Genomic DNA, 12,428 nt, shown 5'->3' with positions numbered 1-12,428 from the left:
GACGGAATGAATGAATCAATGTACCATGATTAAATTCTACTTCCCCAGATAGCTGTTTAGGGCTTCCCTACATAGGCAAAATAGGAACACGGGTGAGGCCTGTTTCTGGTATTTTTCTGTAACCCTTTCTGAGGTTCTTTTCCACCTTGGATATTCTATTTACTTTGATTTCTTCATTTATAATGAGATTACCAAGAAATCTCATTTTATGGATAGGAATCATTTCTCTTATACATGAGGCATCATATTAACTGATAAATTAATTACCCAGGAACTCCTCCATTTCCCCTTTATCAGTTCTATAAAAAAATTAGTTTCCTCTCCTAGCTGTTTTATCCTTGTTCTCCCTTTTCCATCTGGATTTCCCGAAGGCACACTAAAATAACCGTGCATAGAAGTCAACTTTTGATGCGTCTCCATTGACCTATCACATCCAAATCACTGTCTTCTCTTCTCAGCAGCCACGGATCACCCAAGCCGCCATCACCTTTCACCCACACTCCTGTAGCCCTCCCCAGCCAGTTTCCTGCTTTTATGTGCTACATTTTTACTTCAGCAACCAGGATGGTCCTGTGAAGTATACATCACATTGTATCACTTCTGCTTAAAATGACTTGGTTTCTCCACTACCAAGTCTTTAAATCTACCAGTTTCCTTACTAGCTTCTCTGTTCCTTGAATCACTAGAAATGACCTATTGTTATTCTTAGACTAAACTCTAAGTATCTCTCAGATCTATACTCCATGGACCTTACCCTTCTTTCCATCTGAATCCTGTGCAAGGATCCCCTCTGCTCTCCTCGCTTCAGATACTGGCCTTCCTTCACTGCTTGGGATTCACCAGTCACCAGGCACTTCATGCCCTCTGCATGTCCTCTTTCCTTCACCCACAAGGCTTATCTTCCATCTTTGCTTGTCTGGAATCTCTCACCCTTATCCTCTCAGTTTAGATGTCATTTTCTTCATTAAAGACTCCCAACCAATCAATGTCCTGTTATCGTCTCTCCTGACTCCCTACATAGCACTTTTCACAACTTACAATTACATAGTCACACTTGATTGGTGACTGTCTCTGTTAGAATGTAACTTTTATGAAGGTAGGGTCTGGTTTTGTATCCCAATACAATAGCAACCTACATCCAGTGCTTATGGCAATGTCTGACACAGAATAGTTGCCTAATAAATATTCTTTGAAACAAATGCATGAATGAAAGAAGAAAGCGAGCAAGCAAGCTAGTCTTCCATGAAGCTGTTTCATATAACGTCTCTGTAAAAAGGAACAGGGCGGAGATAAGGGGATATATGTACACGTATAGCTGATTCACTTTGTTATACAGCAGCAACTAACACACCATAAAACAATTATAGTCCTATAAAGATGTTAAAAAATAAATAAAAATAAAGTGTTTTGGTAAAAAAAAAAGGAACAGGAACAGGTGTTTTAAGCAAACATATAATTCATGAAAATCTAAATTTACATAAAGAGTATGTTGAAAGGTGATTTTTCCACTTTACAGAAAGATCCATCATAAGATTCTTTAAACAGGCTTTCCAGGTACGTGGAAAGTACGACTTCATTGATTAAAACCATATGTTTGCACAGAATTCTTCAGGAAAATATCTTTTATATAAAGCAAGGTTGACCTATAAGCAATTTCCTTAAGGCATCTAGCCCAGAATGGCCAACTCTCAAATTTCCTAGGTAATAGGTAATGGGAGGCCTGGAATGCAGTGGATATTCGAAACCCTAGAATGCAAAGCAGTAATTTCAGCCATTTAAGTCTGCATGACTTTTCTCACAAAAATAGCTAATGGGGAGAGGAATCAATGTATTTGAATCTCCCCAGCTCCTCTCTGTGTATGTCAGTGAAGGTAAGAATGGCTGTGAAATGACCCCCAGAGAGGCTGCCATGAAAGGAGAACACAGGCTTGTAAAATTCACTAGATTGATGCTTTTCTCCCAACTCCCCCCACCACCACTACCACCACTGATAATTAAGTTGTCTCATTGCAAAACTGGAAAAAGAATTCAGTGTTTTAATAAATAAAAGGCAGTTAACTTCTCTGAGTTTCAATTTCCTCATCTCAACAATGTGGGAGCCCTTTTGAAGATTATTGTCTTATAATTCTATTCTTGAACCTACCCAAACTTTACAAAATAAGGTAATTGGTGGCTGCTCTCTGTCTAATGAAATAAATTTCACAGCTATTTCTGCCCTTCTCACTGGAAACTTTAATAAATGATCATTAACTTTAAATCAAAACATAATATTTATAGAATTGTTTGAATGGACTGTTATTGATGGTTCCTGCTTAGAAGAAAATGCTTGGCAGAATTTACTTACAACTAACCTTTTCTTCATCAAACATATCCCACTCTAATGGAAGAATAGTAAGCTATTCTCAAACTGCAGTACAAGTGAAATATTTTAGCTGCAGGAAGGAAAAAACAATACGTTGGTTGTGGTCATAAAGATCAAGGTCGACTAGGGTATAGGTTAGTTTTACCCTTCAAAAATCAGACTGCTTTCATTCAGAAAATCTAAACCCTCCAAATTTACAAGAAAATATTTGAGACATGGGGAAAAAACAAGCCTAAAATCTGTAGAGATCATGGCAACAATTTTGCCTTCATCTGCTTCCTGAGGCATTATTTTACCCTCACTCCCCACAATTCTGATTTTTCTTTGTTTCAGTATTATTATATTTAGTGACATTTTGAGGGAAAATTATTTTTCTAAGTGGTGTACTAAAGTATTCTCACATAAAGGAATTTATAGTAATAATGTTGATCCCTACGACTCTTCTGCGTGGGTCTGAGAAGTTAAAGAATGTATTCATGGAAACACATTATTTAGATATCTCCCGCTTTGTAGGTTGAAGCGAGATCTTGAATATATTAACAAATCTGAATTATTTGAAAGTTAGTGTTCTCATATTTTGTCTGTATTTTTCTCTCTTTCCTATTTCTATGAATGGGATCAGTTCATTTCTTCAGTGAGAAAAAGGAATAGATTCAGAAAAGGAGGCAGGAAAAAGGAAGAACACAAACAAACAAAAAGAAAGGCTGGGGATGATGGAGTTAAGCTGATGGTTGATCAACTGAGATCGCCAGACTAGACTGGATACAGCAAAAGGACTGAAGTAGGTGCAGAGGCAGGTGGAGAGATGGCAATGGGGAGAGAGGAAGTTCATGAAAGAGACTTTGCTAATTGAAATTATAATGGAAAAATATGCAGAAGAGACAAGGCTGGGAGAGGCTTCTGAGGAAAGCAGGATGCACTCTGTACTAGGCTAACACCAAGACTATGAATGTTGCAGCGCCATCTTCCACGTGTGATACTCAGAGCTGCCACTTGGCCAGTAATCTCCACTTTGGGTTGAAATGCAATCCAGAAAGAGACTAATATGTACCCATTTTTATGAAATTCTGATGAAGACGGGAATTTCTTACAAGTTTATAATTCAGGTCCTCGTGTGAGGAGATTCTGAGTCACTGTGTGTTGGGAGGCTAGGGGAGAGGGATGGGAGCAGGGGAAGGGGGCAGTCAACAGCACATGTGTAATTTGAAAAATGTCCTCAGGTTGGATAGATGGAAGGATGGATGGATACATAGATACATACAAAGAATCATAGATAGAATGAGTAAGCTAAAGGGATAAACACACACGCACACTTAGTTAAATTTGTAGCTATCTAATAAGAAGCAAGGGACACATGGGATTTCCTTAGATTTAAGAAGAGTCTTTACCATAACTGAAGACTATGCATGATTGAGTGACTTTTATCCCTAGTTATCAGCAGAGCATCAGTCATTTTATTTTTTCATGTATGTTAATACCAAGACTATGGGAGATTGCTTCCAAAGAAAATATCTATTGGTAAAAATGCCTATCATTTAAGAATATGTTCTACCAATAATTAATTGCTGCTTTTTTTTTTTTCATTTCAAATGTGCAGTTTCATTTTCCCAAAAGTGCTAAGGAAACACAATGTTCTTTTAAAGTATCATAATTGCAGGGAACCCTAGTGTACTATTGTTTGGAATGCAAATTGGTACAGCCACTGTGGAAAAAAATGTGGAGGTTCCTCAAAAAATTAAAACTAGAACTATCATATAATCCAGCAATCCCACTTTTAGGTGTATATCCCAAGGAGTTGAAATTAGGATCTCGCAGAAATATCTGTACTTCTAAGTTCATTGCAACATTATTCATGATAGCCAAGATATGGAAACAATCTAAGTGTCCATCAAGATGAATGGATAAAGAAGATGTGGTATATGTATACAGTGGAATATTACTCAGCCACGACAAAGAAGGAAATTGTGCCATTTGTGACAACTGGATGAATCTTGACGGTATTATGCTAAGTGAAATAAGTCAGACAGAGAAAGACAAATAACTGTACGATGTCACTTATATGTGGAATCTAAAAAAGACAAACTCAGAGAAATAAGTAAAGTGGTGGTTATCAGGGGTTGGGAGGTAGGGAAATGGGAAATGTTGGTCAAAGGGTACAGACTTCCAGGTATAATATTAATAAGTTTGGGAATCTAATGTACAGCATGATGGTTATAGCTAATAACACTGTATCATGCACTTGAATGTTGCTTAGAGTTGATCTTAAATGTTCTCACCACAAAAAAAGAAATGGTAACTTCATGGCAGGATGGAGGTGGTAGCTAATACTATGGTGGTGATTCTTTTCTAATTTATAAATGTATCAAATCAATACATTCTACACCTTAAATTTACACAGTGTTCATGTGCCAATTATATCTCATTAAAGCTGGAGGAAAAAGATAAGATCACCACTGTGCCCAGTTAACCACACTTATGCCAAGCACCGGGGAGGGCTTTTAGCACACTGACCTTGGGCTGATTTGGGAAGACTGCAGCTACATGGGAGAGTGCATATGGCCTGAAGGAAAATGTGCAATGTAGGAGGTGACCCATGTTCTAATCCCAGTCCTGCCCTGAACTTGTTGGGTGGTCTTGGTCAAGGCCCAGGGGCTCTCAGAGCTTTTGATTCTCCATTTTAAGATGAGAATGTTGAACTAGGTGTTCGGTAAAGTCCCTTGCAGCACTCTCACTATGTAATCCCATGAGTTTAATCTTCAATGTCAATGCCACCTGGAGCTCTGGAGGACTATTTAGGAGGTCGGTCAGTGTTTAGCTATATGGGAACAACAACCTTTCAGTTCTTTAATCTCTACTGAATTAATGGTTTGAAATTTTTAGTCTTTAATCACATGATTTTGTGCAGACTGCACAGTCGATAGAAGGAAGGAAAGAAGGAAGAGAGGAAAAGGAGGGGATTTCAGTAACTGTATTATTTTTCTGATCTCAGCATCTTATTTTAATGCCATTTTATGTGAAATGATCTTGTATTGCTTAGAATAAAGAATTCCATTTTATGTGAAATGATCTTGTATTTCTTAGAATAAAGAATTTAATGAATTCATCTCATAAATATCTTCAACTAACCACGAAAAGAGCGTAATTATCATTAACAATCATCTTCTCCATGTTTCACTAGATTTGGAAAGAAGAAAGATGATAAGGGTGGAAAGGCTGAGCAGAAAGGTCCTCTGAAGCATGGTGGCCTGAGAGAAGAGGAGCTGGAAAAAATGAAAGAAGAACGTGAGAGGTGAGTAGAAATGCTGGGCCTCTTATTTTATTTTCATGCGTGGTCTGTGTTAACTTGGTTATATCATCAGTCAACTGGAGAAATCTTATTTTAAGAAGCATAAAGGTTGACTGATACAAAAGGAGAGATACCTGATATAAATGGAATCTGCTTTTTAGGGAATTTTTATTATATTTTGAGAAGAAATTGACTTCATGTTTTTATTATATTGGTACTTATAATTCCATAATGTGCTACCCCCAGTTTTGACTATATCAATGCATATGTTCCCTATGGTTTAAATAAGGAGTTTTTTGTTTCCCGAGGTTTTTTTTAATAAAAAGGTCATCTGGATATTGATGTTTAGAGCTATCAAATTTCCATAGTCTGTTCCTAATTTTTGTCAAGCTGTTGTATACCTTCTTAATTTTATTCTGCTAAGCCCATTTGGGTACTGTAATTTGAGAAGTACATGCCCTTCATTTTTAAAAAGCCAGTGCCTTTTATTAGGCCATCAGCAAGTTGCAAAGTGTGTTGCCCATCTGTTAAAGGGCCGGTTTCATTTACTGAAATAATGACAGTTTGCAAGGGCTGAATTCTTCTATTTGAGGAGCTTAATGTTCCATTAGGACAAGAGGTCCTTCACATATCTTTGATGTTAACTCTGGCATTTATCCCAAGTAGATGTATAAATGTCTGATTTTGAAACATGTAAGTGAATATTCATATTTCTCCTGACAATTCTTTGCCTTCACAATCAAATGAAGCCTGGAGAAAGACTGAGATTATTACATAGTTTTAAGTATTTGATGCTGACTTGATCATGTATGAAGTCAGATTTGTGCAAATTTTTCCTTGCTTATTAGTAATAATAGTTCTTGTCGTTTTTAAAAAGTCAGTTCTTGAACTTATTTTAATATTCTAGCATGTGTATTAGGAAAATCATACTTCTTATTCATTGCATTTTCTGGCACAGAGCAGGCTAAGAGTATCTAACTGTTAAGCTTTGACCCCTATCTTGTGGTCTATTCCCATTGAGAAGGCTGACTTTATCAATAGCAAGAAAAAAAACCCTATTTAGTCCTTTCTTGTTTTTGAGAGGTTGATAAGCTCAGTTCCAGGGTCAGTGGAGCAGAAAAAAAGAAATCAAGTGCTTTCCATTGTTGTTGACTCTTCACCTGTCAGAGTTGCCCCAAAGAGAAGAAAGATGAATTCTCCATCATAGCCCCAGATTCAGTAACCCTGTAATGTAAAATGTAATTCAGGCTAAGATTTAAATGCATCTATTGGCAAAGACATCTGTGCGGTGAGACCATGCCATAGGTCTTTACTGCTCCCCTAACTTCACTTTCTGAGGTACCACATTCTTGCCTCATCTTCAGGAAATGGAGCTATTTGCTAGAATGCAGACTTCACATTTTTTGCAGCTCAACACTTGCTTGGGGTTGGGGGGTTTCCTGTTAGTAGCTAGGGAACTCTGTGCCAGCTAGAAAATTGATAACTCAGAAAATAAGGTGGGTTGTCTTTAAGCAAGAGTTCATTTCCTTTCTGGTTTTGCCTTTAGGAAGCAGGTGCCTGAGGAGTTTTGTTCTTAAAAGCAGAACTGTAAACTCACCTCAGCTGGTTATATGGGCTTCAGGACCAATTTTCTTAAAATATGTTTGGTCAAAATATTGAAAGAACTATACTATTAGCCCCCACTTAGGCCACTTCCAGCACGTGAACACATAAAACACATCTGATATGGGTTTCCTAGAGACAACATTGTCTCAATCATGTACAAGGGGAAAGAGTGGGAGAAGTTGATGTTATGGTTGGGTGCTATAGAATTAATGGCCAAGGATATTTCAACAGCTCAGGGACTGAAGACCATAGAGGGTGAAGTGAAGGCTGAACATTTGACATTGCTCCCAACCCTGCAGTCCCATTTCTTGGCTCTCTATCATCCATTGGAAACAATTCACAACTCTTAAAGAACTCAGCAAATGTATCACTCTTCATGGCCTGGCCACAGGAAGAAAAAAAATAGAATAAAATAGGAAATAGTGTATACAAGTTCACAAAGTTGTCTTTTGTTCTAATACATTTAGAATTTGTTACCTAAAGATGATTCAAGCCATCCGGTTGCTTACTTGCTTCATCCTAGTTGTCATAGATACAATAGTTTTTCATTAACATATTCCTTTTTCAAAGAGTTTAAATAACTTAAATATAATATATACTGTATATCACTGAAGCCAGCTTGCACCAATTTATGAAAGATGATTATTAAGCTTTCAAGAATTCTGTGAGCTGGTTGCTAAACCGTTGGTAGCTTGAGATTAGTCATGGTGGGAGTATTTACATCACAGAAACTGGCAGGTGATGGTAAATTGGGTTTGTTTTTTTCAAAGAGCCAGTTCACTGACACACCGCTGAGGGTCCGTACCAATTCTGTTTAGTGTATAACCAGGAAGAAGTTATCAAAAATAGAGGCAAGGGGCTTCCCTGGTGGTGCAGTGGTTGAGAGTCCGCCTGCCGATGCAGGGGACATGGGTTCGTGCCCCGGTCCGGGAGGATCCCGCATGCCGCGGAGCGGCTGGGCCCGTGGGCCATGGCCGCTGGGCCTGCGCGTCCGGAGCTTGTGCTCCGCAACGGGAGAGGCCACAACAGTGAGAGGCCCAAGTACAGCAAAAAAAAAAAAAAAAAAAAAAAATAGAGGCAAAAAAAAAATACTCATCCAAATCAAAACACATGACTTCTTATAGATAGCTATGTTTCTCAATATGGCCCATGGGCCACCTGCATCAGAATGAATGACTTGGGGAGCTTGTTAAAAAGTGAAAATTCCTGAGTGCCACATCGGACTTGCAGAATCAGAATCTTGGAAGTTAGAGTTCAGGAATCTGTGCTTAATAGTTACACCCAAAGTGACTCTTCAGCAGTCTGAGAATCACTGAGTTTGAGGGACAAGATTTGGCTGGAACATTAGATTAAACTCTTCTCATTCTATGAAAATGATGTACAGATTTTTTTCCCAGGAGGATTGAATAACCCAGTATAAAAACATCGCCATCTTTCTTATATGCCCTCTCTGAAGCATCCTACCTTACCTGCACACTTTCTACAGACAAAGAGGAGCGCTTGCCAGTGCTCACTCACCTAAGGGAATATGGGTATTTCCCCACCCCATCCCCTCATGTGCACAAAACTTACAAAGATGATAAGTTTATTAAGAAAGTTTTGGAAACATAAAAAGTGTAAAGAAGATGATTAAAGTCATGCATAATTCTACCATAATTCCATAACCACTATTATTACTTTTATGATATTTTTACTATATTTTTTTTGTTTGAAAACTTGGTATTCATACTGCATATACTTACTGTTTTCACAGAATTCCCATTATATTGTGAGCATTTCCCCATGTCATTAATGTTTTGAAATTATGTCATTTTGGTGACTAATATTCTGTGAGATCAGTATATCATAATTCATTTATCTTCTGTTGTCTTCAAACGTATAGTCTATTTCCATTTTTCACTGTTCCAAATAATACCTTGATGAGCATCCAAATGCAAAAGTCCTTATAATTACCTCTTAAATCATATCATTTGAATGTCAATTCCTTGTAACTGTTTTACTCGAGGGTTAATCTAACCTCAACTCTAAATTTTAGGGTTATATCATTCCTCTCATTATTTTTCTTATGATTTCCATATCTTGTTTTACTTTGCCTATGTATCTAACTCCAGATAGGGAATTGTTTTGGTGATATATATGAATATTTTATTCATAGCTATAGCTATGGAAAGGTCAAAAAAGCCACAACTGGTGGATTGAGTTATTAGATTAGATTGGAGGAATGCAGAGTCTAGAACAGGGATTCTTAGTTCTTCGGGGGTTGGGGGGAGGCATGGAGGATGGAAATTTGCTCCCCAAGGAACATTTAGCTATATCTGGAGACATTTTTGTTTGTCAGAGCTTTGGAGGGGGTGTGGGGAGTGAGTTGCCACCACTGTGTACTGGGTAGAGGCCAGGGATATGGCTACACATCCTACAATGCATAAGACAGTCCCCGTCCTCAAACAATGAGTTATCCAACTCAAACTGTCAATGATGTGGAGACTGAAAATCCCTGTTCTAATCTATGGACTTCAAAAAGAGTAGGGGTACTACCTCCTGGACATTAGAATTGTATTTTCTCATGATATCCTGTGGCCATTGCAGAGAGATATACACCAGATCTTGTAACCCTAGAAGGATTATTAGCTAATTGAGAAACTGTACGCAAAGATTGCTAATGAATAGTCCATCAATATAGGCTTGCAAGAAAAAAGTTTTCCTCAAAAATTTATTTTTAACGCTGGCCTGCTGAGCACTGGCATCAGTGATGGTGCCCATTGATCAGAGTTTGAATTCCAAGAAGCTGCAGGGGTTGACAGTGTGTCTGATGACAGAATCATCTGGAACAATGGACTGAAAAAAACATAAAGGAACTTAATAGGAATAAATGTAAAGTCTTGCTTTTAGGTCCCAGAAGGAACTGTACAAGCACAGGATGTGGAAGGTTTGACTTAATACCAAATATATGAAAAATTTGCCTGATGGTTTTAGTTGAGGGTAAGCTTAGCATGAGTCAACATGGGGATGTGCCTGCCAGAAACTTAATCCAGTCCTAGGCTACAGAAGTTCATGTACAAAAGTGAAGGAAGAAACAATAATTTCTATTTTATACTGCTCAGATCACACCTGAAATACCCTAAGCCTGTCTCACACACAGAAAATGGCAGCACTAAATCCACGTCTCCTGAAAAATATGGAAGGACCTGGGAATGCATAGCCTGCAGAGTTAGGACTTAGTTGATGTCACATGATTAAAGAACATTACGGAGAAGAGGAATTAGACGTATTTTATAGCATCCATTCACTTTCCATTCTCTCTCTCTCCTTATTCATCCATTCATTTATTTTCTTGAAGATTCTAAAAAGGAATTATTTTAAGAGAGGTAGCCTTGGGCTTCCCTGGTGGCGCAGTGGTTGAGAGTCCGCCTGCCGATGCAGGGGACATGGGTTCGTGCCCCAGTCCGGGAAGATCCCACATGCCGCGGAGCGGCTGGGCCCGTGAGCCATGGCCGCTGGGCCTGCGCGTCCGGAGCCTGTGCTCCGCAGCAGGAGAGGCCACAGCGGTGAGAGACCCGAGTACCGCCAAAAAAAAAAAAAAAAAAAAAAAAGAGGTAGCCTTCAGCTTGATTGAGGGGAAAGCATCCTGACAAATTCGAGTGTCTCATGCGGTGGTGAGTGTATTGACACTGGAAATGTCTAATAAGAAGCTGATGATTACACTGAGAAAGGATGAGTGCAACAGGAAAGGATCGGACTAGCATCAGTTTCATAAACTTCAGTCACTGATATATTATCTTCATTGGTTTATTTATATCTATATACCTTCAATTAAATAAAAAGTTATATAATGCAAAACCATGTAAATTAATATAATTAAATTCATCGAGCCACATACCGTCAGAAATCATCTTGTGTGCCATTAATGCTGCATGTGTCCTTAGATGAGCGCTGTGGTCTCTCCCAGATCTTAGGGTCTGAGAAATATATGAATATCTGAGTATAGAGGCATTTACTTTAAACTCGTTAGAGTGGCCTTTCTTGAACTGGCTGTGGCATTGATTCATGGTAGCATATGCACTATTATTATCTGAATGTATAAGCCCAAGTTTCTTGCTCATAATTGCGTGTTAGGATTTTCTTAGTCTCATATTTGATTTCCTGAGCTGATCATGTGTCCCCTCCTAAAACAAGTCAAACAGTCCATGGCAGTGAAGCTCTGTTTTAAATAAACTCATCATTTTGTTCACGCTCCAGTGAAACTGGCCATAATAAAACATTAGTTCCAAATGCTTATATCCATTGCTAGAAGGATGAATCCAATATTATGTTCAAAGATTATTTCTCCTAGAATTCTTTATCAAGCTAAATTAAATTAGCATTTTCCAAATATTCAGATTATGTAAATTAGTATGGTGAGCCAAAAGCAAGGTATGGTCTTAACGAGTCAGTAAACCATGTACTTTTATTGCTGTTGTTTAGTATTAAGACTTTAAAATTGTAACCTTCTGCAAAGTGTGAAATTAACCAGATTCTAGGACCTATAAAGTACCTAACAATATGCATGTTGTACTTGTATTGTTAATACCTTCTCAAAAGTCAGGTGGAGATTGGTTAAAGATAAATATGTTCCCCTCGTTTATTTAAGATTATTGCACTGAGGGAGAAAATCTCCATTGACCAAAGGCTGTCTTCCATTAAAGTCCCGTATTACTGATTCTGAATTAAATTTTAAAAAATGAAACTTCTTACTAAAATTGGGGGGGGGGAGTTTAATAACATATGAGTTTGCACTCTAAGATCTTCTATTACTCTTATACCATATCAGAGTTTATTTTGCAAGGGAGCTCATTTACTGTGTTAATGAAACATTGTTTTTGTAGATCTTATTAGAATCTTAGGATCAATGAGGAGTTGAGGGCGGAAAGTGGTAACCTCTCTAGCTTCAGCATTGAGAAGTATGAAAACATATGGCTCTTGTTTTCAACAACTGGCCTGAACGGAATGCCTAAGTGAGAGTGAAGCTAAGATTTAGGCAAGTTAATCGGTTTCAGTGTCTGCACTCAAGGTTCTTAGTTTTCTTTCCTTTAGGAAGCCTTCCAAGAACTGCGGAGGCTTCTCCCTTGCCTTATCAGCTGAGCTGTTTGTGGCCTGTTCCCTTAGTTTAAATCAATACATGTGTTTTTGATATTTGGC

The 12,428-nt window shown here is 38.1% G+C and overlaps 1 protein-coding gene across 1 annotated transcript in view; it reads left to right on the top strand.

Moving 5' to 3' along the window:
- PARD3B (par-3 family cell polarity regulator beta) overlaps nucleotides 1-12,428 on the top strand; it is a 1,041,103-nt gene that overhangs the window by 798,731 nt on the left and 229,944 nt on the right. The window contains exon 19 of the mRNA XM_067740882.1: nucleotides 5,541-5,651. Within this exon, the coding sequence (XP_067596983.1) occupies nucleotides 5,541-5,651 (111 nt within the window). The remainder of the gene's footprint in view (nucleotides 1-5,540; nucleotides 5,652-12,428) is intronic.

Source organism: Pseudorca crassidens, chromosome 6 (assembly GCF_039906515.1).
Source record: "Pseudorca crassidens isolate mPseCra1 chromosome 6, mPseCra1.hap1, whole genome shotgun sequence".
Taxonomy (NCBI): Eukaryota; Metazoa; Chordata; class Mammalia; order Artiodactyla; family Delphinidae; genus Pseudorca; species Pseudorca crassidens.
Note: the sequence above shows the minus strand (reverse complement) of the source record. Positions and strands in the feature narration are given on the sequence as shown.